Source organism: Apostichopus japonicus, chromosome 3 (genome assembly GCF_037975245.1).
Source record: "Apostichopus japonicus isolate 1M-3 chromosome 3, ASM3797524v1, whole genome shotgun sequence".
In the NCBI taxonomy this organism is placed as follows: Eukaryota; Metazoa; Echinodermata; class Holothuroidea; order Aspidochirotida; family Stichopodidae; genus Apostichopus; species Apostichopus japonicus.
Genome location: NC_092563.1, coordinates 7,448,510 through 7,459,756, shown reverse-complemented (window position 1 = coordinate 7,459,756; position 11,247 = coordinate 7,448,510). Strand labels below are relative to the sequence as shown.

General features: G+C 38.2%; 2 protein-coding genes across 3 annotated transcripts; one reads left to right on the top strand and one right to left on the bottom strand.

The window, feature by feature from the left end:
- Positions 1–112: 112 nt before the first annotated feature.
- LOC139961803 (phenylalanine--tRNA ligase, mitochondrial-like) lies at positions 113–6,535 on the bottom strand. Of its 2 annotated transcripts, none has more exons than XM_071961351.1 (6): positions 6,404–6,535; positions 4,613–5,243; positions 3,800–3,959; positions 3,197–3,328; positions 1,967–2,124; positions 113–1,073 (listed from the first exon to the last, which is right to left on the bottom strand). In XM_071961351.1, exons 2-6 carry the CDS (start codon positions 5,240–5,242, stop codon positions 780–782), a joined length of 1,374 nt encoding a protein of 457 aa, XP_071817452.1. In that variant the 5' UTR covers position 5,243; positions 6,404–6,535; the 3' UTR covers positions 113–779. The 2 variants fall into 2 exon arrangements, with proteins under 2 accessions (XP_071817452.1, XP_071817442.1); XM_071961341.1 differs by lacking the exon at positions 6,404–6,535 and adding an exon at positions 5,945–6,122.
- Positions 6,126–9,809, top strand: LOC139961815 (LYR motif-containing protein 4-like). Its single transcript, XM_071961361.1, has 3 exons — positions 6,126–6,350; positions 7,679–7,799; positions 8,639–9,809. The coding sequence occupies exons 1-3, from the start codon at positions 6,262–6,264 to the stop codon at positions 8,684–8,686; spliced, it is 258 nt and encodes an 85-aa protein (XP_071817462.1). The 5' UTR covers positions 6,126–6,261; the 3' UTR covers positions 8,687–9,809.
- Positions 9,810–11,247: the final 1,438 nt, after the last annotated feature.

Genomic DNA, 11,247 nt, shown 5'->3' with positions numbered 1-11,247 from the left:
TGTTGTTTGTTTTATATCTTTGTTATTTTTGAGATAAAAACTGGGGAGTACTTTTGACCAAGAATTATGGAGTGGGTGTGAACATAACTCAGAAATCAGTTACAGAGAAAGCTTAAGTTTGTGGTCTGTATTATTCAAAGCATCAGGTTTGGAACTTTAAAGTGTGGTGGATAATTTTCTCCCTCCCCTGGCATCCTGTCTTCACCTCTTTCTGGTTCATTTGAACCATTAAAGATCATCGTCTTTATATCTTAACTCGAGCTAAAATTAAATAATCAGCCGGTAAGCAGAACATTAAATTCATCTGTGACTCATTCCACAAACCTCAAGACCAAATGCTTTATTCCATTGGCTGATGAGGTCCACGATGCCCTACTCCTTCCTATAAAAGATTGCATGTAACAGTAGTCTAGGCTGTATTAAAGGACTTCCATATTAGTACTTTCTGTCCTTGAACCTCAACACCCAATAGCATATTGCATTTGCTGGTGAGGTCAGATTGGAGTAACCCCACTTCTTGCTTTGTCAGTGTTTTATCCATGCTCCTATTACATGTGGTTGTATGTGATGAAGAATTTTGCTGCCTTGAATGAGTTCCTGATTAGCCCTCTAAACTGTTACTTTCCACGAACCTCAACACCCAATAGCTGGTGAGGTCTGAGTGGATTAACCCCACTTCTTCCTTTGTCAGTGTTTTATCCATACTCCTATTACATGTGGTTGTATGTGATGAAGAGTTTTGCTGCCTTGAATGAGTCCCTGATTAGCCCTCTAATCTGTTACTTTCCACGAACCTCAACACCCAATAGCGTATTGCATTTGCTGGTGAGGTCGGAGTGGATTAAGCCCACTTCATCCTTTGTCAGTGTTTTATCCATACTCCTGTATGTGATTCTGTAGCAGTGACTTATCCTTCCAGTCTTCGGATGAAGGAAATCATCAATCAGTTCCACTTTCTCAGCCGTTTCTCCTGCCACTGACCTCACCAGGTCATAAAAGTCATTTGAAATAAAACCGTCATCGGGACACCAGAAAGAAATGTCGTGAAAAACTGGAGGGAACTTGCTGAATGGCTGAGGAGGGGAAACAAACATAAAAAAGAGGCACATGGTGATTTCATATTTTTTTAAATTTTAACAAGTCTTTATCAGGATTCCTTTTGTTGTTAAATCAAGTAAATTTCTTGACACAAGTACATTTGACTGAAAGAAACTATTTAAGATCAGTTCAGTTGAGATCATTTGAAAGTCAGATATATCCTGGATGTTCAGAATGACTAAGCTGAACGGAGATTAAGGGGGGGGGGGGAATGGGAATGATGCATGGGGGTCACAAAATCTTGTTCCCCCAATACATATGTCAATGAACATGTAAACTTTGCCCTGAGGCTCACTTTCATCTTACATAGGTGTAAAATAGCAAGATGAAAGTTTGGTAAATCCTCCCTGCTCATCCTCATCCAACGTTCTGTTTAAGTGCCGATAGCCAGACACTTAAACAGTACTAAAATAACACACACATAAGTTACTACAGCACACCTTTTGACCTCCCTTTAAATTTCAATGAGAAGAACCTCTCTACAATGCACCCTGAGGGCATCCTATTAAAGTGAATGTACCTATATAGCAAAGATGTTAAATAGCAATGCACTCGGATTCAAAGATGCAGAGTGGTAGCGTTTCCCCATTACGGTATGAATGGCCAAGGCTTATATACACATAGACCAACCTCAATGTGAAGTCTGTGTTATATAGATACAAGAATACCACCCTCTATATATCCAAAGGCAGTTGTTATATAATTGACGGTCATAGCTGAAAATATTCTCTCTGGAAACAGAAACAAAGATTGTTGTGTCTGTGTAATTCCAAAGTGAATGAGAACTCAGAAACTTCTGTCAATTTGTAAGATTGTTATTAAAGAAAAATGTAAAGAAGTTAGAAACTAGTATTTGAATAATTCCTACCTTAAATTTTACTTTATGTGGATCAGGCACTTTGAATTGATTGATGAATCGAGGATCTAAGCTCCAGAAGAGACGGATATCTGGAATATTGAAGAGGACCATGGCAAGGCGCTCCAGTCCGAGACCAAATGCATAGCCAATCTTGTGTCCAGCACCAGCTGAAATAGCAAAAGACGTCTGTCAATTACAACAGCACATCTATTTGACCTGATAAAGTTTCAATAATTCAATTGGAACAGAGGTGTGAACAAAATTTGGACAATTAACTTCAATCACCTATTTATTTCTCAAACCCTAGCCAAGAATTTTCATTACCATAGTGATACGGACCCATAGGTTCTAATAGGAAGAACTCTGCAAAGTTAACACCCTAACATATGTAGTGCTCATCAACATGAAACAGTTGTGCAAAACAATTGCATACTTTTCCCACCTCTACAAATGAGGCAAACTTGAGCCTTTGAAAAACTATCAAATCAAGTCAAAATCATATCTGATGCTACATTCTCAGAATTCCCTCTGGCAAAAGCCAAAACTGGCCCCAATTTTCTCCATATGTTGAAAACAGGGTAGGTGGTACCAGGGAAAGGTGGTGTGGGCCCTGTGGGGCACAGGACATGGGGCCAGGGGCATGTGGGGCCAGGGGGCATGTGCTCTTCACTTCTGAGTGAAAATTCATTCATTTCCTCATGCAATTATAGAATAGCCCATTAGTGACACACTGTAACGTCCTGCTACCCTTGCTCCTCTATGATTGCACCCTCTTCCACCGTCCCTGCCAATGTGAGGGCGTTGTGGTCAAGTAGTTAAGGCAGTGGACTTGTGATCTAAAGATTACAGGTTCGAGCCCTGGCCAGATCATTGCGTTGTGTCCTTGGGCAAGGCACTTTATCTCCATTGCTTCTCTTCACCCAGGTGTATAAATGGGGACTTGCGAGGTGACTTGTACATATAGTTGCGTGCGCTGGTTTGTGGCTGCACCCTATGGGTAGTCCCCCGGGGACACATGGTTGTAGTGCACTCTGGTGCCCCAGGAGAGATTGATTGAATTGCGCACACTTTGGTGTGTAGGTGTGACAAGTTACCATTGACCAAGGCTAAGTTGTCAAAGTGCTACGATCTCAATGTAGCAGCGCTATATAAGTGCCTAATATGTATATATGTAATGTGAATTCTTCCCTGAATAGTAGAGCTCATCAATGCCCTACTTGATCATACCATCAATCATACCTGAATGTAGAAGTTCCTGTTCCATGATTCCACAACCTAACACCTCCAGCCATTCCCCCTGAAACTTTATTTCTAACTCAAATGATGGATGTGTAAATGGAAAGTCTGTAACAACCCATCTTACTTCAATTTCTGATAAAAAGGGGGAAAAGAAAAGAGAAATAAAAACATTTTCAGTTTTGAGAAATTATGTACACAAGGAAACTACACTTAATTGTTTAATCAAGTGATTAAAGCAAAAGGATTAAAAATATGCTTGATTTAAAAACCTGTTTGAGTGAAAGTGTGGGGGGCAGGATGAGAATAGAGAGGGGGGGGTTGGGCAGGATGATAATAGGGGAAGGGGAGACAGGGGACAGGATGAGAACAGGGGAACAGGGGGCAGGATGAAAATAGAGGAGGGACTGGAGTTAACAAGATGATTGTTCTTTTACCAGGATTAACATTACCTGTTGTTCACTTCTTACAAAATATACCCTTTTGGCATTTAAGCAATCAAACAGAACACACTAATTTATCGTTGCAATGAAGCTGAGTGCCAGACTTGTACAAGTTAGCAATGAAACAAGAATTTGAACAAAATGGATATCTTACAGTACTTACCTTCTCCAAAGAGATATTTTGCAAGTCCCTCTAGTGTTTGTTTTAAATCAAACTCAACCAATTTCACGGCCTCCAGTGTATGGTGCTCCTGTTTCTCTTGGATTCTGACTGTATCATTGCAAAACAGTTTTAGGTTAGCATCTGGATACTTCTCAAATAACTGCAAGATTGAGATGAGAGAAACCGCAGGCTCAGATCTTTGACAAAATTCATATGGGTTTGATGACAGTTGGACAAATTCTTAGAAGCACTGAATGCTTTTCTCAACAGGTGAACTGACCTTTTCAGTGAGTTAATGAAAAAGATTTCACTTAAATTGCTAACCTACTTGCATTATCAGAACTTGATGGCAAGTTTGTATCTACTTTTCTGGTATATTTTCATACTTGATCGTAATATTCTTGTTAAACTCAATTTTTTGTCAAACCGACAGTGAATTAATAAACTCCCATCATTCCTACAGTATATCTATGGAACTGGTAAATTTTCTAGACTTTTTCTTGCATAGCCAAGAAAGAGGCTGTTGGAAAGAGTTTGAAATGGTTAGTGATCCAAATACAAAATTCAGTAAAGATCATCACAAAGGTCATAGTTTAAGATATTTCTCTTTTGTCACAACCTTTTATACAAGTAACAATTGATAACATTACTACCTTGTGAAACAATTTGAATATAATGCTGCAATTTTAACAAGAAGTTTCTATCAACGATCTCTTATTCGAAAACAGACTCAAATGATTTCCTCCAAGGAACAACATTGAAGCAATATTAACTTAAACTTAAACTTTAACTTAAACATGGAACAATTGTTACCTCAAAGTCCGAGAAGAGTCGAACCCCTTCCATTTGATGAAACACTGGGAAGTGAGTAGCGTCAATTTCATCTCTCCGGTAAACATCACCGGCTACGAGGAAGGCATCGAGTCCAGAGTTGACTAGTTCGTGTTGATGAGCTGATGTGTGAGCCCTCAGCATGAATTCTCGGTTCAAGTAGTAATTGTCTCCCTTTCTACGGCTAACATGATCACCAGGTACAAGGACACTGTCAAAATTCTGCCACACCGTAACCACTGGTGATAGGTTATCATAAATTGAAAACAGAGGGTTGCCCCTCTTGTTCAGGGAACTCCGGTAAAAGTAATCTCTAATCTGTTCTTTGATGATGCAAAGGGGATGCCCTTCTTGATTGTGAAGATTTGTACCGACCCTAGACAGGATTTTTGGAGTAGCAGTTGTAAAGTCATCCGAGATCAGTTTCTTTCCTGATACGCTAATTTCGTGATCTTGAGAAGACTTTGTTGCAAAAGTCTGATGGTGTACCTTCCAACTAAGAATTTGAAAGCCTAATTGGCTGCTGGTTTTGCTTGCATGATGGCAATGAAGATAAAAAGAACTGCTAAACAAAGTCTTCTGCAGTCGGTTAATACTATGGAGGAACTTCATTCTGGTGCATGAATGAAAGAAAGACCAAAAAAACACATTGTGAGTTCATCAATATTTCAACATTCCAATATTCCAACAGTTGAAGTTGGAATATACTGCTATAGATCTTAATACTGTATGTAGCATTTGAACAAAATCACTTTCAGAAGTTTATATCCATTAGTTTGTACCATACTGTTTGAAATGATAAATTACTAGTCCCCTATAATATATGCAATGCCATAAACTAAATTTGATATTCCAGATATAAATATATTGTGACATTGACAGACTTTCCAACATTGAGGAAAATTTATGAGTGTGATCAGTGGCAGTGTGGGAGGGGTCTCAGTTTCTCTGAGTAATTTTATATTGAGAATTTCATCATCATATATATATTATTGAAGTCAACAAGCATGACAATTCTCAACAAAGACTTTTCTTGAATCAATGAAAGTAATCACTTGCTAACATAATTGAACATTTATATCGGAAATTGAAGCGCATTTCTCAATCTCTAGTACCAAGACCTCTCCCACCCAGCGTTTCCCACCACCACCATGGCAAACGCACTACTCTAGTAAGTGTAAGTACTCAAAGATGCTTTGTGTTGTAGAGGTATGTAGAGGTAGAGGTAAACAACACTGTAGTGTAACTGGCCCAAACTAAGGAATAGGCCTAAGTTAGACCACGGTAGAGTAGGTTCATCACATCATAACTTGCCTGATTAGCATGTATTTCTGGACACTCTTCGATAATATAGTATGGTCGTAGATTTTGGCTAGATTCAATGCAATTAGAAACCTGCAGAGAACTTTTCTCTAACTAAGGTAAAGAGCTGCTGGCCACCTCTCTCATTCTGTATCCCGATTCCCCGTCTCATGTGTTCCTGTTGGACATGTAGCGAAACTACTAATAGTATAGGGCAAAAAGTGTAATGTACAAGGCACGATCACCGTTTGTAATACTTTGGTACGACCTCAGTTACATGGTGATCTTGCGTTAGAGTTGGTGGTCGTGATCCTGCTTCTCATTTAGCCATGGCCAGCAAGGCAACAACTATGAGAGTACTACATCTTTATAAGGCGATGCTTCGGGAGTCTGCGAATTTCACGGGTTATAATTACAGGTAGGCAATTTAAACAAGTTACATTGGAAAACATGGCTCAAGTTACTACTTACTTGCTCAGCTGTGGTTTACATAACGTCCAGTTAGGCCTATCAAGTATATCAGTATCACTTCAGAAAACCTCACAGTGCACACATGTAGCCTAAGCATTGTAATGTGTATAGGGTATAACCCAAATGCGAGAATGTACTGATTAGAACAAAGAGTCGTTATTCGAAATATTAGGTTATGTGCCCCAATAGTGGGACGAAAAAGTTTGAAGGCCTATACACACACGCTTCTGCCAGCAGTTAGGTGAATAATGAGATGACAAATTGACAGTGTATGATTACAATTTGTAGGCTAGGCCCAGGCTAGCTAGGCCTATGTAAGCCTATGGCAATGTAATGAAATGTAATGTAAAGTACAGACGGACTTAACAATGGCATAGAAAGACTTTCATCTGGCCAGTATCACACATCACATACACTATACAAACTCTAGGGTTTATAAAGAGAAATTTACATTCATGCTCAAAGCAGGTCAAAATCTTAGCATACAAATCTTAAGTCTGACCAACAATGGAGTACTGTGGATCTGTATGGGATCCGTCAACCTATGAACTCAAACAGAAACTAGAAACCGTTCAAAACAGGGGTGCTCGGTTCGTAACCGCTGATTACAGAAGGACAAGCAGTGTGTCACACATGAAACAAGAACTGAAATGGGAACCGTTGGAGGAAAGAAGAAGAGTGACTAGGGTCTCCATATTATACCAAGCCCAATTGGGTCGTCTTGCCATACCAACGCAAACAATTCTGCGCCCGGTCGTCCGCTCTTCAAGACACGGATCTTACATTCAAATTCCCTGCAACAAAAACTGTTTAAAATTCTCATTCATGCCAAAAACCCTACTAGACTGGAACGCCCTCCCACAACACATCAAAGAAATTGAGGACAAGGATAACTTCAAAGCGGCTGTCGCCCAACACTACAGCCAGAAACCAATCACAGCATAAACAAGACTGCACCACCCTACTCGTTTTACCCCTTTTAGGGGAGTTGAGTAGTATCAATCCAGATCCAGATATGGAACAAAAAATCTTTGAATGTGCCATAATTATTAGTTATATTTACATGAGCATGCATCCTATCATGAGCATGTATCATAATACAGCCTCTGTGTTTGTTATAGTCATGATCGCAGTTGAATTAGCAAAACATACTTTGTGGGCTGTACAGATATAAAACAAAGTCGTAATGATAGGTTTACTCTTTGAATTATATAACATTTGACAATTGTATGTGGCATTTTTGTATTATGGGAATTTTTTTCTTGTTATTGCCAGGTTATATGCACAAAGAAGAATTAAGGATGCTTTCAGGGAACACAAATGTGAGACTGATGTGAACAGAATTAATAGTTTGGTCCAACATGCAGAAGATAATTTGCAGCTGATCAAACGGCAGGTAAGAGTCAATTCTGAGATAGTTTTATTACATTCTATGTTGCACTTCCATGAATTGTCTATATAGCAACGAAATGTGTGTGCAAAGTAAACATAATATTAGTCTTGTGTATGTAAAATGATAACTACATAAGAATGTAAACTTTGGAGACCATCACTGATAATGTCAGAAATATCTATCTATATAATCAGAATATCTTTGATTTTTGTTTATTCCTCAAGATCTGTTTGAAAGAAAAAAAATATTAAAAATTAGATTGTTTTTGCTCTAATGAATTGAAAAGGACAGACCTAGCAAAGATGAGCTTAACACCAGTCACCAGATGTAACAAAGGTCATACTGTCATCATGGGGTTAGTTAAATATGTTTAAATTTCTAAGAATATGTGAGTTTTCAAAAATTGTTGCAGTGAGGGTAATAGTATGGAAGTGATATTGTAACAAAGGACATCTAACAAAAAAAAATTGTTTATGACAACTACAGACACTTTGACTACTAGTTAACTCAAGCATAAATAAACACAATATGATGAAAACCAATACTTTTCAGCAACAAAGGAATAATTAAAGCAATGATTTTGAAGGAATTGAACTTAAAAGTTTGGATCATGTTGCAGATGAAATAGTTTTGTCTCCAGTGGAGATCTGCCCTTTGTTTCTGTTGAACAAATTATATGGTACTCTGTTTTCACATGTACCTTTAATGCTAAGTTTGTTAGTCTCCCCCTACTGTAACCTCCCAGAAGAAAATATATGTTGCTTTCAATGAATCCAGTGATATCATGAGTTTATTATTTGTTACTTATCTAAAAATGTTTTTTACTCTTGTCTTTCTCTCAGGTTACCATCAGCCAGTTATACAAGGAACCTAAACTAGTTATTGAATGATGCTTGTCATTGCAATTACAAATCACCTTTCTAATGCCTCTGAGATCATTGATGTTGCCAGAGAAAAAGACAGAATTTGGATGAATTTGTGTCATAGTGAATGACCATGTCTTCCTACTTGGCGTTGAAAGACCAGCAAGGACCGATAAGCCTGAAGGAAGTCAAAGGGGCGGTGAAGTGATGTTGCAAAACACACACAGACTAAGGATATATTAGTTATAACTCCGGATGTAGAATTTAGGGTGGACTTTTAACTCTGTTGTCAATTTAGAGGCCTGTTATAAGCACAAAGTATGTTTTTATAGAGTAAATCACCATAATTCGCATATCAAAGTTATGGAATGTTTCTGATCGAATCTTACATTGATTTGTATAATCTGAGTTGATGAAAGTCATTGATATCTTTATATAGCCATGGGTTTTCAATTAACATGCATGTGAGGATATATATCTGTAAATATTAGTCAAGCAAACAACTTGACTATAATTATTGTAAAAACGGTCACTGCCTATATAGTCATGTTTTATTATGTGATGCCATCTGATAGGTCAAAAATAGAAGCTGTTTGATTTTATGTAATTTCATTTTATTCATAGCAATAGTTTCATTCCGGTATAGTTTCATTTTCTGTGTATGGCCAGTTACAATGGAATGATTCCTTTGGGCATAAGGTATCATTCGAGGAGTTAAAATACAATGTTACAACGTATTCACTGAGTTAATCTGCTGGAAGGTGGCATATTGGTACCTGCAATTATAGTCACTAATGTAAACTAAAAATTAGCTAACTTCATTTTTACTGACAGAAAGCAGCCTCTTTCAGACTTTTTCATATTCCTTTGGTTCTGGTGAAATCATCACCTGAGCGAGCAGTCAGTTTTCAGCAAATTTGTAGCAGGTTGGCTTAAATAGCCTTCTTTTTTGTTTCTGTGGGATTAGACAAGGTAAATGTTAAAAGAAGCCGAAGATTTGAAGGTATGCCTACTGTACAAAATCCTGTGTTAAAGCTGTGATGTTATTTGCGGTGGTTATGTTGTTACATATTATGCAACACTTAAACTTCATTGTCTGATGTAATGTAAGTAAATAATGAGGGAAGAATAAACAGTGAATATGCTTGAATTTCTTTTCACATGTTGATCAATTCACTTTAATAGCAAGTTACTGATTCATTAGTTTTCGTGATACAAATGTGATATACTATCACTACAAATTGAGATATCTCAATTTTTACATGATATCATCACTTCAACAGTGTTTTATAGCTAAGTTCTACAGTTAGTCAGCCCCAGGCTTTGTGGATAAACACCAGCTTATAGCAACCCTTCTTTTTGCAATGAGTGTTCAAGGAACGTTGAGAAACTCATTGCTACACCCATTTCTGCCACTGGGAATGCTACACCACAACAGTGGAGAATGTATCCCAGTATCTTCGAAACCAGTGAAAGCAAGCAACCAAAACCTGAAGCTGAAATTCACAAATCAGAAATACCAAAGCCATTGAGACTGTGCTCAATACAAATAATAGTACCAATAATAATAGTAGGTGAAGAGAATGTGCCTCCTGGGACTGTGAGGGGTTTCAACCTAGACCCTAGTGGTGGGATGGGGTATTATGGTGTAGGAGGGGGTCTTATGGTGAGGAGGGGCCATGCACCCAATCCCTTACCACTACTCTCCAACTGATGAACCACACATCCACCTTAAATGTGGGAATTGTTTTGAATTTTTCTCAACTTTCTTGCCTTGGAAAATTCTTCAATTGAGTTGTGTTTGTCAAGATAGAAAGCTAAAATGTCAACTTCCTTTAATCAGCAAATAACAATGACGTTATTGGAAGAAAGTGACACAACTTAATCCTTCTGAAACGATAGCTTGTATAGACAAGGGACAATCTGGGTCCATCTCCATCCACTTAGGTATTGCCATTACTGCAGGTTAGTTCCCAAGCCTAGATCCATGTACCTACCAGTCAGTCAATAAGCCATCCTGGTACTCTGGTACAGTCAGCTTAACTTAATTGTGGTGATATCAGCAATAATTTGTTTATATCATGAAAGATTGTTGATATTGGTAACTGATTTGATAATATCAACAAGTTTGCTAGTAGCTAGGCCTACTAGCAATTATTTGATGATATCATCAAGTCTGCTAGTAGGCACTGGCGGATCCAAGGGGGGCCATGCCCCCCCCCCCCCAAAGGTGAGCCAAAAAGTGTTTCCGAACATCCACTAAATCATATGATTGGAAATTTAAAAAATCGAGAGAAATTGCAGTGGTAGACTAGTCTTAACCTTTTCGTTTTCTGGTTTAAAATTAAATGCAGAGCTCCCAACTGACCCGCAATTCGCGGGAATTAGACCCGCATTCTAACACCCAACCCGCTGACCCGCACAAGCGTCCGAAAAAATCGCATTGTAATTTTCAAGTATACATAAAAAAATTGGCATCAAATTTTGACTCAGCAACCATCATTTCTTTAGCATTTAGCATAATAGAGTATAAAACCTCCTTTACAGCATCATTTGAACCTCAAATTAGCCTATAATTCTTTTCATTG

Bases quoted from the DNA above. Each gene is read 5' to 3' on its own strand.
- LOC139961803 (XM_071961341.1), bottom strand. The intron at 3,329-3,799 runs GTAAGTACTGTA...CCTTTTTATCAG, and splicing joins AAAATATCTCTTTGGAGAAG to AAATTGAAGTAAGATGGGTT. The intron at 2,125-3,196 runs GTATGATTGATG...TTGCTATTTCAG, and splicing joins ACAGGAACTTCTACATTCAG to CTGGTGCTGGACACAAGATT.
- LOC139961815 (XM_071961361.1), top strand. From the start codon at position 6,262: ATGGCCAGCAAGGCAACAACTATGAGAGTACTACATCTTTATAAGGCG. The intron at 6,351-7,678 runs GTAGGCAATTTA...TGTTATTGCCAG, and splicing joins TTCACGGGTTATAATTACAG to GTTATATGCACAAAGAAGAA. The intron at 7,800-8,638 runs GTAAGAGTCAAT...TCTTTCTCTCAG, and splicing joins TGCAGCTGATCAAACGGCAG to GTTACCATCAGCCAGTTATA.